The 15,900-nt window shown below is 42.1% G+C and overlaps 1 protein-coding gene across 1 annotated transcript in view; it reads left to right on the forward strand.

Moving 5' to 3' along the window:
- ATP6V0D1 (ATPase H+ transporting V0 subunit d1) overlaps positions 1-15,900 on the forward strand; it is a 79,298-nt gene that overhangs the window by 49,355 nt on the left and 14,043 nt on the right. Inside the window, exons 3-6 of the mRNA XM_044269586.1 lie at positions 7,872-8,050; positions 8,709-8,788; positions 12,463-12,540; positions 13,670-13,846. Coding sequence (XP_044125521.1) covers positions 7,872-8,050; positions 8,709-8,788; positions 12,463-12,540; positions 13,670-13,846 — 514 coding nt within the window. The remainder of the gene's footprint in view (positions 1-7,871; positions 8,051-8,708; positions 8,789-12,462; positions 12,541-13,669; positions 13,847-15,900) is intronic.

Genomic DNA, 15,900 nt, shown 5'->3' on the forward strand with positions numbered 1-15,900 from the left:
CCCCGTTAAGTAATTGCAGTGAATACAATAATTTTTTTTAGAGAACGAAATCTACCTCCTGCTTTGTGTTTATTTTATCCTGATGGCTCCCGCATCTTGTATATGGTGATTTCAACATCGCTTGTGATGCAGAACATGAACCAGTATTCCCGCGTGTGATTGAAAACAGAACTTTTGTGTTTGACTCTTGTTTAGTGTTAGATGACCTCATTTCTATTGCTTATGGTTATTTTTCTTTCTTTCTGGCTTTTTTTTTTTTGTGGTTTAGGAAAGCTGGTGACCTTGTGCCTGCTGCATTTGCAACATTAAAAGGTTTTCTCTCATTATTTTTCATACGGAAAACAGAAAGGAAGAGTCAATAGTTCATGAAACATTTTCTAATGAGGTGATTTGTCCTGGTTGGTGGACATAGAATGGTGGGGGGAAAAAAAATTGTCCATCCGCTTCATCTATTCTGAGGTGACGTACAGTAGTGTTAAAAAAATAAAAATAAATAGTGAGTTAAAAAAAAAAAGAGCAAAATCATTATTAACGTTTATTTCTATAAATGCAAATGCATAAAAAATACTGCACATTCAATTCCAAATCAAACCATAACCAAACTTTATATAAAGTAAAAAAAAATGAAATATTAGGGTGTTCCAAAAAATGGCATTGCCAGCATTTTTCTTTAAAGACTAAAAATTTTTATGTGTAAACTGAAGAAAATGTTTTAGATTTCACTTAACTTTGAATTCCTGAACTAATATTTAGTGGCATAACCATTGTTTCTGAGAACGGCTTGACATCTGTGTTGCATGGAGTCGACCAACTTCTGGCCTCTCTGAACAGGTCTTCCAGTCCTGGACAATTGGACTACATTCCATCCATTCCGTTTTTCTACATTTTTAAAATTTACCTCATATAAACCATATTTTTTATTCCACCCCACAAGTTCTCTATGGGATTGAGGCTGGGTGCCACTCCATTACCTCAATCCTGTTTGTCTGTAACCAAGATGTTGTTCTCTTCTTCGGCATAGGGCAACATAATCTCAATAATTTTGACATATTCAAACTGTTTCAAAACGTGAATTCAAAAGATTTTAGAATGAATAATCTTATGCAGGCTATGTGAATAAATATATTTACTAAGTGTGATTAAATATAGGATAACACAGACAAATCACATACCGAATATAAAGTAAATACATCAGTAGCCTAAATATGCAATATTATAAGATGAGACTCAGTCGAACATGCTATAACACATGGCTTTTTATCACATAACACATGACTGACAACCCATGGTCTACAAGAGATGGGGCAAATCAATACTTGCATCCTACCTAGGATACAGTTCTAGGTGGAGTTCCCCGAATGTATGTGTCAGAGTTCTTCTTCTTATTTATTATTAAAGTGCCCTTCATTCCACAGTGCTGTACATATGAAAAGGGGTATACATACATAATACAGACAATTGCACTAAGCATGAACAAGACGAGTTACAAACTGGTACAGAAGGAGAGTAGGCCCTGCGCGTGAGGGCTTACAATCTACATGGTATGGGGGAAGGACATAGTAGGAGAGGGAGTTTAAACCTTTTAGTCCCTCCTCCAGTGTGCAGCATGCTTGTCTCTGAAATCACTTAGGAATCTGGTATTATCAGCACTCCGTACAGTATTAGAATGTATTGGCTCCGATGAGCTGAAGTTATTACTTCGGTAAGTCTCACGAGACTTTGTGTAAAAACTTTATAAATTGATTTCTACTGTAAAAAAAAATAAAAACATTTCCCGAACTATGTTTCGGTTCCAAGTGGTACATTGGAGCTGAAACAGTTCAGGAAAGTAATAACTTTGGCTCATCGGAGCCAATACATTCTAATACTGTATGGAGTGCTCACTCATTAGTCCATAAAACGTTGCGCCATTTCTCATTGGGCCAGTTAGTGTGTTCCTTGGAAAATTTTAATCTGTTCAGGACATTTTTTTTCAACAGTGGAACTTTGCGTGGAGTTCTTGCTTTTAACTTGGCTTCACTTTTTTGTCTTCTGATTGTAGCAGGGCTCACTGGTAACATCAAATCTTCTTTGATCTTTCTGAAGGTAGTCATGGGTTGAGCTCTTGCCATTTTGGCTATTCTTAGATCCATTTGAAAAGTAGTTCCCTGCTTCCTTCGATGTCTTTCAGGTTTTGGTTGCCACGTAAAGGCATTAGAGATTATTTTAGCTGAGCAGCCTATAATTTGCTCCATTTCTCAGTTTTTCCCTCTCCAATGAACTTTTTAATTAAAGTATGGTCTTCATCAGAACAATATCTGGGATGACCCATTTCCCCAGTATTTCAGAAGGAAATGCACTATAACCAACATGTGTAACATTAGCCGCACTCCTACCTTAAAAAAGAGCCAAAATTGACACCTGTTATTTCCCAGAATTAAATGACTTTACCAATTTAACTCCTCACCGCAAATATTTTGAGCAAACCCTTGTACCACATAGCTTGGTGTCATGTAAAAAGGTACTATTAACTCCATCTTGCATATCATTAATACATTTTTCTAAGTTCAGTAGCAGACCCAGCACTGAAGTTTGTGGTACACCAGTTATAGCTAGGGTCCATTCGGATTAGGAATCATTGACCACAGTTCTCTGGATACAGTCCTTGAGACAGTTTTCAATGCAGTTACCGACTATACTTTGGCCAGTTTCATATGAACATCTTCAGTGCGAGAAATACCTTCCGTGTGTCAGAGGTATTTCCCGTCCTGATTGCTGCTCCTATGACATGGACCCAGGGCATTATGATGATTTATAATCCTGTGCGTTCCTAGCCAACCTCAACTCTGATTTGTACTGATGGTATTATGCGAGTACAGCTCATTAGAGTTGAGGTCGGGCAGGAACACACAGCATTATAATTCATCATAATGCCTTGGGTCCATGTCAAAGAAACAGCATTCAGGACTGGAAATATTTCTGACACTGAGTATGTTTGTGTGAAATTGGCCTTTCTAACCTATCTTTAACAATTAAATGTTTGTGAGGGACAGTGTCAAATGCATTTGCCAAGTCCAAAAGAAACACCATATTCACAGCCGCCCGTCTGCCCAGGCTTCTGCTTACCTCTACATAAAAACAATTCAAGTAGGTTTGACTAATCTATCCATGGTAAGACCATCCTATCACATTTCATGTTAGTTTCTGCTACGTCCTCCTGTATATAGTCCCTTCACCACCACCACCACTGATGAGATGGAAGTGGATTTATTCAAGCAGAACAGGACAATGTTTTTTTGCATGGGTCCAGCTCAGGTTGTGTGGCTGCAGACGAGGGGCCGCTTCTGAAGGCTCTTTCTCAATCTAGAATGCAGTTAGACCAATAATGTGGCTCTAGTCGCTATCTACCCTACATGCGCAGAGTGAAGTGATAGAAGTGAGAGCTGCATATACTCTAGATAAGGGATGCTCAACTTGCCGCCCTCCAGCTGTTGCAAAACTAAAACTCCCAGCATTCTCTAATAGCTGTAGGCTGTCCAGGCATGCTAAGAATTGTAGTTTGGCAACAACTGAAGGGCCGCAGGTTGGGCATCCCTGCTCTAGATGACTGGGGAAGCTGGTATGGTAGAGCAGACGGTGTGCATGGAAAGGAGGCAGGTCACAGACCTTCCCCCTGTCTCTGCATGGGTTTAGATCATCTCAGAGGGATGGGTGGATTCATTTTCCCACTTATACATTATACACTGCTCGTTTCCATGGTTATGACCACTCTGTAATCCAGCAGTGGTGGTCGGGCTTGCACACTTTAGGAAAAAGTTATGCCTCTCTGGTGGCCGTCACCGTGTGAGTATGCATGGGCACACATGCACATCAGCTCCCGTCACCTCTGCAGCGGTGGTCATAACTCCTGGAGACGAGCCCTGTGTAATATGATGGAAAAATTAATCAAGCCAACAAGGAGGCAATATAGACAATCACAATACATTAGTAAGTGTCTTGTATTGACTTTCTCTACATGATGAATGGCATTTGCTAAAGTGAGACATCTCCTTTAAGGCACCTTTGTGCGCCAACTCTATTTGTTTGAGACATAAATTCAAAATCTACAATAAACAAGTGACATTTTCGGGAGGGAGATATGCTAAAAAACACCTTTTATGGAAGTGTTCCTTTAAGAGCTCTTGGGTGCAATCCATGATCGCTTCTTCACCTCGCCTATCTCTAGGACTGAGAATCTCAAGAAACGTAAATTTGTTTAAATCCTGCACTGGGAGACTGTCATCCGAGATCATCTTTTTATTTTTTATTTTTTCCTGTTTTGGCCGCACACTTTCACTCTGTTCCTCTAAAGTTTTCTTGCCAGGAAAGGTCAAGGAAGAGTGAGTTTCTGCCGAAATCACAGTAGTGTTTTTTCCCTCTTTTTGTGCTGATAAAATCCTAGTAAACCTTTAAAATCGGGACAATCTCTCTCCATACGCCATATTAGAGCATATGGACATCGTATAGGGTGAGAAAGTATTTCCCTGTCTATCCTATCTCTCCTATCACTCTCTCTTTGCTCTAGCACCATCTTGTTAAAGCTGCATTTACACGGCCCGATGTTCATGCCAATTATCAATATTGTGCTCATTCCTATGAAAGAAATGCTCATTCCCTCTCATCGGCCTGTGTAAAGGTGCCGCATATCACCGGATAAACGAGTGATATGTTTTTTATTGATATGAGATAAACTTCCTATAGCACCGAGAGGCTGGCTAGAGCCATCGGAGCACCAATTTGTTTACACACCTTCAGCTTTTGTCCCTCCCTCTTCCTCTGGATTGACAGGGCTAGATATCACCTGTAGTCTGGTCTTCTTGCGTCTTAGCCATGCTTCCCGGCCTCAGCGCTTGTGCAGTGGATCTCTTGCTGCTCTCCAAGCAGTGCAGATCCCGATTGAGAAAGCACTGAGACTGGGAGAGCCCTCCCAGGCGTGAGAGGGCAGGTCTCGAAATTTCATCACTCAGGAATCTGTGCTCCTTGGAGGGCAGCAGAAGATCCACTGCTCAAGTGCCGAGCCCGGGAGGCATGGCGCATGCGCAAGAAGACAGGACTACATGAGATGTCTAGCCCTGCCAATCCACGAAAAGGGGAGGGACAAAAGCTGAAGGGGTGTAAACAAACTGCTCTGAGGGCTCTGGCCGGCCTCTCGGTGCTCCAAGAAGTATATGTCTTCTAAACATTGGGGCAATGGACATCAGCATGATCAACAGTGAGCAACTGTGAGGTCACTGTACATTGGTCACGTGGCCTACACACGTTCAAGTGAGTGAGGCTGAGCTGCAATACCATGCGCAGCCACTATCCAATGTACGGCGCTGTGTGTGGTAAGCTGTGAAGAGACCCACAACGCTCACCAGAGCAACGGCCTCTTCAAACAGCTGGTCGTGGGAGTCGGACCCCCACCGATCTAATATTGATGACCTATCCTGAGGATAGGTCAATATCAAATTCTATATTAACCCCTTTAATCCAAAATCATATTATATCTTCTTATTATAAACCATTCCCACGAACACCAGTGTATCTTGTGGAGGTGGATTGTTTCATATTCCACCATTTCTCAACTGTTCTATTCAAATTCTTAATGTGTATATATAACTTATTAAGATGCCTTTAACACCTTACCCCTTTCCTATAGGCTTTATTTATTGCCTCTCATTTTGCTTTTCATGAATTCCTTCTTGGCTGAAAGTTACCCAAGAAGAAGGCAGCACTGGCTTTTAGTAGTGAATTTGGTGTGGCCGGACGCTGCACATCACTTGTACAGTAGTGTGTCTTCATTCCAGGAGGTTACCAGTGAACCTAACGAAGGGGATGTTCCGTCTTCAAAATGCGCAGTATATGCCTGCAAAAAAAAAAAAGGAGGACATAGTAGCATAGGGGGTCATTTATGAATCTGAAATCTGCAACTTTTCCCCGCTCACGCCAGGTTTAAAAAAGTGGACGGGGAACGGGTCGGTAGGCCCGTCTCATTTACCATTTTCTACAACTGTTTTAGGCGTAAAAATGGTCTAAATGTAAGACAGCTAGGGAGTTATGGAGAGCCCTGCGCCGCTTCATAACTCCGGTGGATCCACCACCAGATATGGGGCTTTAAGACCAGCGTCTAAAATGCTGGTCTTAATAAATGACCCCCAAAGTTTGTAAGGCTGAAAAAATACATACCTCCATCCAGTTCAGCCTCTTATCCTGCAAAGTTCCTCCACAGGAAGGTAAAAGCTTCATGAGGAAGAAGCCATTTTTTCTCATCCTCGTTGGGAGGGATTCCATAAAACAAACAGGACAAAATACTGCTGCGTACAGAGCTGTATTGACCAGCAGAATAATAGACACCTCTTGTTCCTACAGCAGAAGATGCTCCGTGCATGTGAACCTGGCCTAATGGAGGGTTTGTTGTGGTGACAGTAATGTTTCCTCCACAGCTTCACCTTCTATCTAGAGTGGATGCCGTCCTGTGAAGGTACCCCGGGTTATGTAGTTAGATAAAGGGCATTGTGCCTCGGGTTGTGTCTGGTATTTGTCCAGCCATGCCGCCATATTCCTTCCCGGCATTGTATTCGGGTCACATTGACAAACTGTCTCACCATTCCTGGTATAGGCTGTTGTTTGTCCAGAGGGGCTTGCTCTCTGCCTGCGCTTGTGCTCAGCTTTCCTCTCTAGGAACGGATATGGATGTTGGCAGCTCAGTGTCAACAAGCACAAATGTTCCCTTCTCATGTTTATGGAAAAATAAACTCTGATGCGCATGGGTTGTATTCCAAATGCTGAAACGTGAGTCCTCGCTCTTGCGGGAAGGAGTACTAGTCTGCCATCTGTCTGACAACGCTCTTGTTTTTCTGTAATTGCTGGTGTCGAAACGTCCGGGTGCTGTACGTAGGGGGGCCATGGGTTTACCTGCTGCCTTTTACTTAGGTGGAATGATCTTCATTTTTTATTTTACCAGTTATTTTCTTTATATGAGGATAAGGCTAAGACGTTTTGTGATGAAGGAATTTGTAGCATAAGCAAGTATAAGATCTTCTTGGTGTACTAGGCCAAAGAACCATTCAGGTTCGAAACGTGTAAGAGTGGTGCAGCCATTTCATTAATATTTCATTGTGTAGAACACTGTATTTTGATCATTTTATTAGATTTACCGGTACATGTATTAAAAATAATGTTCTCCTTTGCACATAGAGGGATATTATTAGATAACTATTGGTGGGGGTCCTACTGTTGTGACCCCCACCGAACACGAGTTTTTGGGACCCCGAACTACGCGGGGCTCCCAAAATGAACGTAGCAGCAGGTTGGGAATGCATTAATTTCTGTGGGAGTTCTGGAAATGCCTCAATACTTATTCCTTTTTTTTTTTTTTGGAAGTGGTAATATTCTGATAAAAGAGCAGGGGTGGGATTGGCATCTGGGTTTCTGACTGAGGGTTTACCTACAATTCTTATATTCGTGATTAAAAGCATCGTACCATTTTATGTAAACAGTTCCAATGCAGATCTATTTGTTTCCATGGTTACAGATGACAAAAAATATCCTGTGTGTAATTTGATCTAGCCGTCGTCCCAATCTCTTCTGCTTCCCACAGACGGTAGGAGCGACAGAAGTAAGGAAGTAGCCGAAGACTTCTAGATCACATGCATCGTGGTCTGTAACCATGGCGACACATGGAACTGCACAGGAGCTGTGCACACAGAAAAGCCTATTTGCAGAAGTGGCATCGTTCCTTTAATGATCTTGATAAAACTGGTGCTGAATCTACAAGTTTTCCATCTCTTCCCTATGGTCGAGGCACAGCCAGTATAAGGAGAGTCAATTGAAACCTTCTTCTTCTTCTTCTTCTTCTTCTTTCTAACCAGGTACAGCTATATGATTGACAATGTGATCCTGCTGATTACCGGGACCTTGCATCAGCGTTCAATTTCTGAGCTTGTGCCCAAGTGCCACCCCTTGGGCAGCTTTGAACAGATGGAAGCTGTAAACATAGCCCAGACACCTGCAGAGCTATACAATGCCATACTCGTTGACACTCCTTTAGGTAAGTTTTATATACTGCATTACTGTCTCGGGACGGCAGTACCTTTTCTCGTCTTACAACCCTTGCGAACTGCAGATTTTGCCCGGAGAACTTTGACTGTCCATGTCCTATACCATATCTAGAGCTGCTATTTGTTCTCATATCACTTCATTGGCCCCTTTTCTATGACTTCCATGGAGCTTTCTTTGGGAGCCAACTCCTGCCCTGATATACCATATGGATGTCATAGAGTAGGGTCCCCTGCTTGGAATCTTTTGATCATGAACCAGAACTGGTCAAATTATCTTCAATATTATATGAATGATCATTTATCAAGAAAATCTCAGGCATGGGAACACAAAGTCCCCTGCCGGTAACCCTCACCCCCTTCCATCTGCTATCTTTCCCTTTTAGGATAGGGGAACTACCCCTCCGACATTTTTTTCCTATGTGATCATGCTGGGTCTGCACATGAGCAATTCATTTTTTAGTAAGAATTGCAATGAGAAACTTCAAAGTTCTTCCATCATTTTGGTTTCATACAAGTTAGAAGTGGAGATCTTGGAGATTTGGTGGTTGTAGCCATAATAATCCGTGTCTCACAACTAAAGATTGAATGCTTTAGTTATCTTATCGCTGATCTGCATTAAGGACATTACTTGTTTTGGTTGTTTTTTAGCTGCATTCTTTCAGGATTGCATATCAGAGCAAGATCTGGATGAAATGAACATTGAAATAATCAGGAACACACTTTACAAGGTGCGTACAAATAACCTCTCCCCTTTTAAAGACTTGGTCTTTATGAGAAAAAAACTAAAAGTCAAAGTTTTTTGGCTTTTCCATGTTTATTACAATGAAGCCTAGAACCCACACTTTTTCATTTTGACATGGTACCCTTTGGAAAAAGAAATACCCTAAAAGTGCTCGCTTTCTGCCTCACATTTACCAACATGTGTATTAGGTGTCATTAGCAGTATCCAAAGAAATGTCAAATGTGGTGGAAATTGACCAAGTTTCAGAACCCATTTACTTCATATTGTACCACATTGCCCGGTTTGTAGAAAGACACCTGCTCCACAAAGCACTGATAAATTCTTATACTCCAGTATCCAAATAATGCTATGATGCTAAGCTGCCAGAATTATACAGGGTGGGTACACCTTAATAAAATGGGAATGGTTGGTGATATTAACTTCCTGTTTGTGGCACATTAGTATATGTGAGGGGGGAAACTTTTCAAGATGGGTGGTGACCATGGCGGCCATTTTGAAGTCGGCCATTTTGAATCCAACTTTTGTTTTTTCAATAGGAAGAGGGTCATGTGACACATCAAACTTATTGGGAATTTCACAAGAAAAACAATGGTGTGCTTAGTGGTTTTAACGTAACTTTATTCTTTCATGAGTTATTTACAAGTTTCTGACCACTTCTAAAATGTGTTCAATGTGCTGCCCATTGTGTTGGATTGTGAATGCAACCCTCTTCTTCCACTCTTCACACACTGATAGCAACACCGCAGGAGAAATGCTAGCACAGGCTTCCAGTATCCGTAGTTTCAGGTGCTGCACAGCATATGCTGTGAAGATACGAGATGTGCAGCACCTGAAACTACGGATACTGATAGCCTGTGCTAGCATTTCTCCTGCGGTGTTGCTATCAGTGTGTGAAGAGTGGGAGAAGAGGGTTGCATTCACAATCCAACACAATGGGCAGCACATTGAACACATTTTAGAAGTGGTCAGAAACTTGTAAATAACTCATGAAAGAATAAAGTTACGTTAAAACCAAGCATACCATTGTTTTACTTGTGAAATTCCCAATAAGATTGATGTGTCACATGACCCTCTTCCTATTGAAAAAACAAAAGTTGGATTCAAAATGGCCGCCACGGTCACCACCCATCTTGAAAAGTTTCCCCCCTCACATATACTAATGTGCCACAAACAGGAAGTTAATATCACCAACTATTCCCATTTTATTAAGGTGTATCCATTTAAATGGCCCACCCTGTACAATACTACTAGTGCTTGGGTGAGGAAGGTGCTAGAACTTGCCACCATGATCCTTATTTCCCTTGGGCACAGCAGAAGAAAAGAAACATTACTTACCCATTAAATTCCCTGCCGCTCCAGTGCTCCATGATGGTCTCTGTTCACCTGGCTGTAGTCTTGAGGTGTTCTTGTACCTACATGACCATCGCAACCAACCACGACCTCAACAGGCTCAAGCCATATGGTGGATTTACACAAAACGGGGAGCGTCTGATTATCAGGAAGTTGTCTTTCTGACAACTGGCTGCTTATTCAGTGGGGGTGAAGCGCTCCACAGTATTAGGACGAGGGGTCGCTATTGCGATTGGTCATCCTCATAAAGCTGCATTATTTCTGGGCAGCAGATCACTGTTTAGACACCACGATCTGCTGCCCAGAAATAATCATTTACTTGCTTGCATAAAAGACTGTTTTACCTGATGAACAAGCATTTCGCTCGTTCCTCGGGTGATCGGCTGCACCTCTAGACTAGACTAGACCTTTAGATTATCAGCAATGAGCATTCGTAGGAACATCCGTCCTCGACACTTGGACTGTGTAAACCCGCCAATACACCACTGAAAGATTGGCTGCAGTGGTCACGGGGATATACAAGCATGTTACTGCTACAGCCGAGTAAAGAGACAGATAAGTGTAAGAAGAATAAAATATGAGGTTACGTGAAGCATTCCTTAACGAGTTACTTGACCATTCACGACTTACTGGACAAGGTCTTGAGCTGTAACATAGTTAACGTGGATTACCCATGCTAGCTGTAGTCCCACGGGTTCCACGTGTCTTTTTATTGCCACATCACTTCCATCTTAAGTTATGGTACGCCTACTCTTTGATTTTTAGAGAACTGCTTGGATAGACATGTTTGATTGCCTACTTGTTATTGAAAGCACTTCCACAGAATATTGGCCAACACATGTTCTGCCTTTAGAGCAACAGAAGTCGATCACTTCTTTAGGACTGGTTTATTTGGTCCATTAGTGAGAGGCAATTTTTTTTTCTAAGAGCCTAATTGTATTTGCTATTTCCCATCTGCTCGAGATTCGACTGTAGGATCCATCTCCTCTACAGCTGTCACTCAAGAGCAGAGAGGAGAAGCTGTGGAGGTCTTACAGCAGAGAGTGGAGGACACTTCAGTATTGTGACACCTGTTGTAGCGACACTTACTGGATTAAAACTTCTTTCCCAGTCATGTTGTTACTAAAACCATACACAAAGCTATATTTAACCCCCTAAAGGTACTTTCACACTAGCGTTAGAAGAATCTGGCAGGCAGTTCCGTTGCCTGAACTGCCTGTCGGATCCGGAAATCCGCATGCAAATGGAGATCATTTGTTTCTGGATCTGGATGCTGATCCGTCTGACAAATGCATTAAAATACCGGATCTGTCTCTCCGGTGTCATCTGTAAAAACGGATCTGGTATTTATTTTTTTCACATCTTTAAAGGTCTGCGCATGCGCAGACCAGAAAACTGGTTCTACAAATCGGGCAATTTCCTAAACACTTGGTACCGGATCATTAATACATTTTAATGGAAAATAATCCAGCATTCCAGCAAGTGTTCTGGAATTTTGGCTGGCAAAATACCGCAACATGCTGCGGTATTCAGTATTTTCTCCGGCCAAATACCGTAAAAGGGACGTAACTGAAGAAATCCTGATGCACACTGAACGGAATGCTTTCTATTCAGAATGCATTAGGACAAAACTGATGCGTTTTTTTCTGGTATTGAGCCCCTTTGACGGAACTTTAATGCTAGTGTGAAAGTACCTTAACTGTTTTGCCAGAGTCCAACTCCAGCATTGGGAAAAGTAGCTAACTGGAGGGGGAGGGCTGCTTTAGATGCTGTTACCTCCTGAATGGTAGCAGCTACAAACATGCAACTGGTATTGTTTGAATGCTGGCTTCCAAGCTTTCAGACAATACCAGAATGTCAGCAATATGTTCAGCACAGTGGAAGATATCGCAGATAGAAATCGGGATGCTGTGAATGAAAGTAAAATCAGGTTCTACCTGCGATAATTCCTGACCCGATTCCTAACAGTGATTTCTCCTCTGTTGCTTGCACTTTAGCTGTCCTTTTGTAGAATGTCAGCTTTCAAACAAGACCAGTTGCATGTTTCCAGCTGCTACCATTCAGGAGAAAGCAGCATGTAAAGCAGCCCTCTCCCTCCAGTTAGCTGCTTTTCCCACTGACCGAGCTGGACTCGGGCAAAACAGTTAGGAGACCTGGAACGCTGTTTAATTACCTATCTAGCGCTGCCATCCGTTTTCAGAGTCAACACACTGACAGAGTCCCTTTAAAATGAATAGGGGAATTTATGGCTGCCCTTTTAGATTTGAGATTTACAGCTGTTCATGTTATGAATTGCTCTTTGATTTTCAGGCTTACTTGGAGTCTTTCTACAAATTCTGTAAAAGCCTCGGAGGCACAACCGCAGATGCCATGTGTCCCATTCTTGAGGTAGGGACCAAAAACGTGGAATATTTATTTCTTATTATTATGGCTTCAAGTTTTGGAAAGAGTGCGTTCATTTTGCAGCATGCTTGAGAAAATGGCAACTGTATTTTTTTGTTAAATTGTATCTATATTGAAGAAAAAATAAAACTTAAAGAAGCACTCCCGCAATTTTTTTTATTCTCAGATCTGTTGGAAAGCTACATGATGTTATCTGTAATGAAGCTAATCTATTTACCTGTGACTGTATTTGTGAGTTATAACCTCCCTTCTGATCCTCAGCTGTGTCATGTGACCAACTCTCTGAATTCCAACTGATACAGGACAGGAAGTCAGTTACTTCCCCATTCATTCTCATGAGATGACATTAGGGCTCCCATAGGAAAACATAGAGAAACTGACTTCCTGTGCACACATAAGATGTTATTTTGAAAGTCAGAGTGTTGGTCACATGACACAGCTGAGGGTCAGAAGGGAGGTTGTAACTCACAAATACAGTCACTGGTAAGAAGATTACCTTCACTACAGTTTACATCATGCACCTTTCTAACATGTCAGAGAATACCAATTTTTGTGAAAGTGCTTCTTTAATTAAATTAAATCTACTTTTTGGTGAAACAACTTCCATAGAAAATGAGGTGTCTCCATGGTTACGGACTACAAATGAACCTTATGTAGTCTGATCCTGCAGTTGTTAATCAATTTTTTTCCACAGTAGCTTTTATGCCAAAGTATCAGTTTCTCTTTCCGCAGGTCTTGCTAAGTATAAGGCTATTTCACGCCCAACGCTGAGCCTTTCATGATACTGATAGAAGCCCCTGCCCCCGCAACCATCCTATGTACTTACCATTATTCCACCAGCCCTGGATCTGTTGCATTTTCTCCACATCTTTCTGGACCTTCTGAAATCCCTTTTGCTACGTGGGATCTTTTGTCCAGCTGTTATATATGCTGTTTTAGGCCTTTTCGATGATGCACATATTACACAGAACATTTTACAACATGGGAAGGTCGAGATTAGTGTAGAATAACTATCGTAGGCAGAAAACTCTGTGCATTGCATTATAGTCTGTGAAATGTGCATAGGATGCCTTTAAGCCTTAAGCCTCATGATATGATCTCCCTTTCTCTACAGTTTGAAGCTGACCGCCGGGCGTTTATAATTACAATTAATTCATTTGGCACTGAGCTCTCAAAAGAAGACCGTGCCAAGCTGTTCCCACACTGCGGTAAATTGTACCCTGAAGGATTGGCCCAGTTGGCCAGAGCTGATGACTATGAGCAGGTCAAAACAGTAGCGGACTATTACCCGGTAAGTAAATGTTACATTCCTGCTTTCCACGCAGCTCGCTGCTTCCCAGGAACAGCCGGATTCATTAGGAGTGTAGATCGTAGACTAACTGACAACATACAGGGGGTCATTTACTAAAGACTGGCGTTTCACATGCCAGCCTTAGTAAAAACCCCACTGGCAGAAGATCTGACCAATTTACCAAGAGGCGCGCATCTCTTAATTACTTTGTGGCATCTTCTGCTGTCTGTGCATCAAAACAGAAAACTACTATAACCAGGGGCAGAAACGGTGTTTGAAAAGGCTAAAAAGGTGCAAATTTTGTCACCAAACTGCACTTGTGGCAAATATGCCATTTTTCTGCACCCATAAACTGGCGTAGAACATTAGTAGATGACCTCCATTAATCAGCTGGTTCTAAGGCCGGCAGAATACTGATGGATAGAAAAAGTAGTATGGACTCATGAGATTGGGAGAGATTGGAATTAGACAGATTAATGGTGCAGCCTCATCTGTAATATACAGTTCAGTTTTGGGCACCAGTTCATAGAAAGGATGTCCTGGAGCTGGAAAAAAAGTACAAAGAGGAGCAATTAAAATGATAAGGAACATGGAGGGTCTTAGTTATGAGGAAAGATTAAAATCATTTAAGTTATTTAGTCTTGAGAAGAAGTGTCTAAGGGGGCTATGGTGTAAAACCGTTCCATGTAAAGTTCCCTCAAAAGATAAGGGGGCACTGCCTCCGACTGGATAAGAAAAAGTTCAGTCTCCAGAAGTGACAAGGCTTTAACACAAAAGCTGTGAATCTGTGGAATAGTCACTTCAGGAGCTGGTGACAGCAGAAAAAAAAATATTAAGATCATTTTTTAGAAGAAAATAATAAAAATGCTTATGCACCTAAATGTATAGGATCAGGAAGGAACTTTCCCCTTTTAGACCAGATGGTTTGTGTCTTATGGGATTTTTTTGGTCCTCTCCGTGAATCAGTAGGAGGAAACAAAGGGGGGAATTTATCAATGCTTTTGCGTGTAAAAAAAAGTCACACATTATGGCGCACGTGAATTGCTGAGAAAAAGGGTGTGGCTTAGCGGAAGGGGGCGTGACCGCTGCATTTACTAGAAAGTGGCAGAAGTTATGGCTGAAGTCTACTACAGCCTGTAGCTGGCGTAGACTGTAGTTTCTGGCGCACGGCAGGGCAGAGATGCACCTGATTTGTTAAGAGGCTTCTGCCTCTCACGCCAGCGCAGGAAGATCAAGACTAGTGGATGGATGCGCCAGTCTTGATATATCCCCCCTCCCTCCTTCCCCACCATGACATTCAGCTATATTATCTTTAACTGGTCTATGGCCAATGCATATCCCTTATTGATAGGCTTGAGCGAATCTAGCTTCGGATCAAAGAGCTGAAGTCAGTTCTTTCAAAACCTTAGTTTTTAATTCGGTTTCCGTACAGCATTAAAATGTATTGGTTCCGTGTAGGCGAAGTTCGTAACGAGACTTCTGTGAATTACTAGGGTATTCCTATCTACGCATTTAAAAATATTTTAAAATAGGGATCCAAAGTGGATTACTATCGGCCAGTTTGATGGCACTTGAGGACACCCGTTCTTGTGATTGCTGTGTGTCCCAGTGGTCAGAGCCTTGGCAATAAAATACTTATCCCCTATTTTGTGGATGGGAGGGGATAAGTGTTTTTAGTGGCACTGTACTCGCCGTCCCATAGAAGTGAATGGAGCGGTGGACACACATGCACACCACCACTTCATTCTCATGGGGCGTTTGCGGAGACCAGTTCCCATGATCGTTGGGGGGTCCCAGCAGTTGGAGCCCCTGCAATCAAAGACTTCTCCCCTATCCTGTGGATAGAGGCATAAGTGTTTTTAGTGGTACACCCCCTTTAAATAGCATCTGTCAGCAGATCTATTCCTATAAAACTGGCTGACCTGTATATACTTCTATATACTCTTGGCAGCAGAAGACATGGGTGTTGTTCCCATGTTCGTATGTGCCCGCATTGCTGAGAAAAAGTTGGAGTATTTTCTGCAACTACGGCGCCCGCTCCACTTTGATTGACA

This window comes from Bufo gargarizans, chromosome 10 (genome assembly GCF_014858855.1).
Source record: "Bufo gargarizans isolate SCDJY-AF-19 chromosome 10, ASM1485885v1, whole genome shotgun sequence".
Lineage (NCBI taxonomy): Eukaryota > Metazoa > Chordata > Amphibia > Anura > Bufonidae > Bufo > Bufo gargarizans.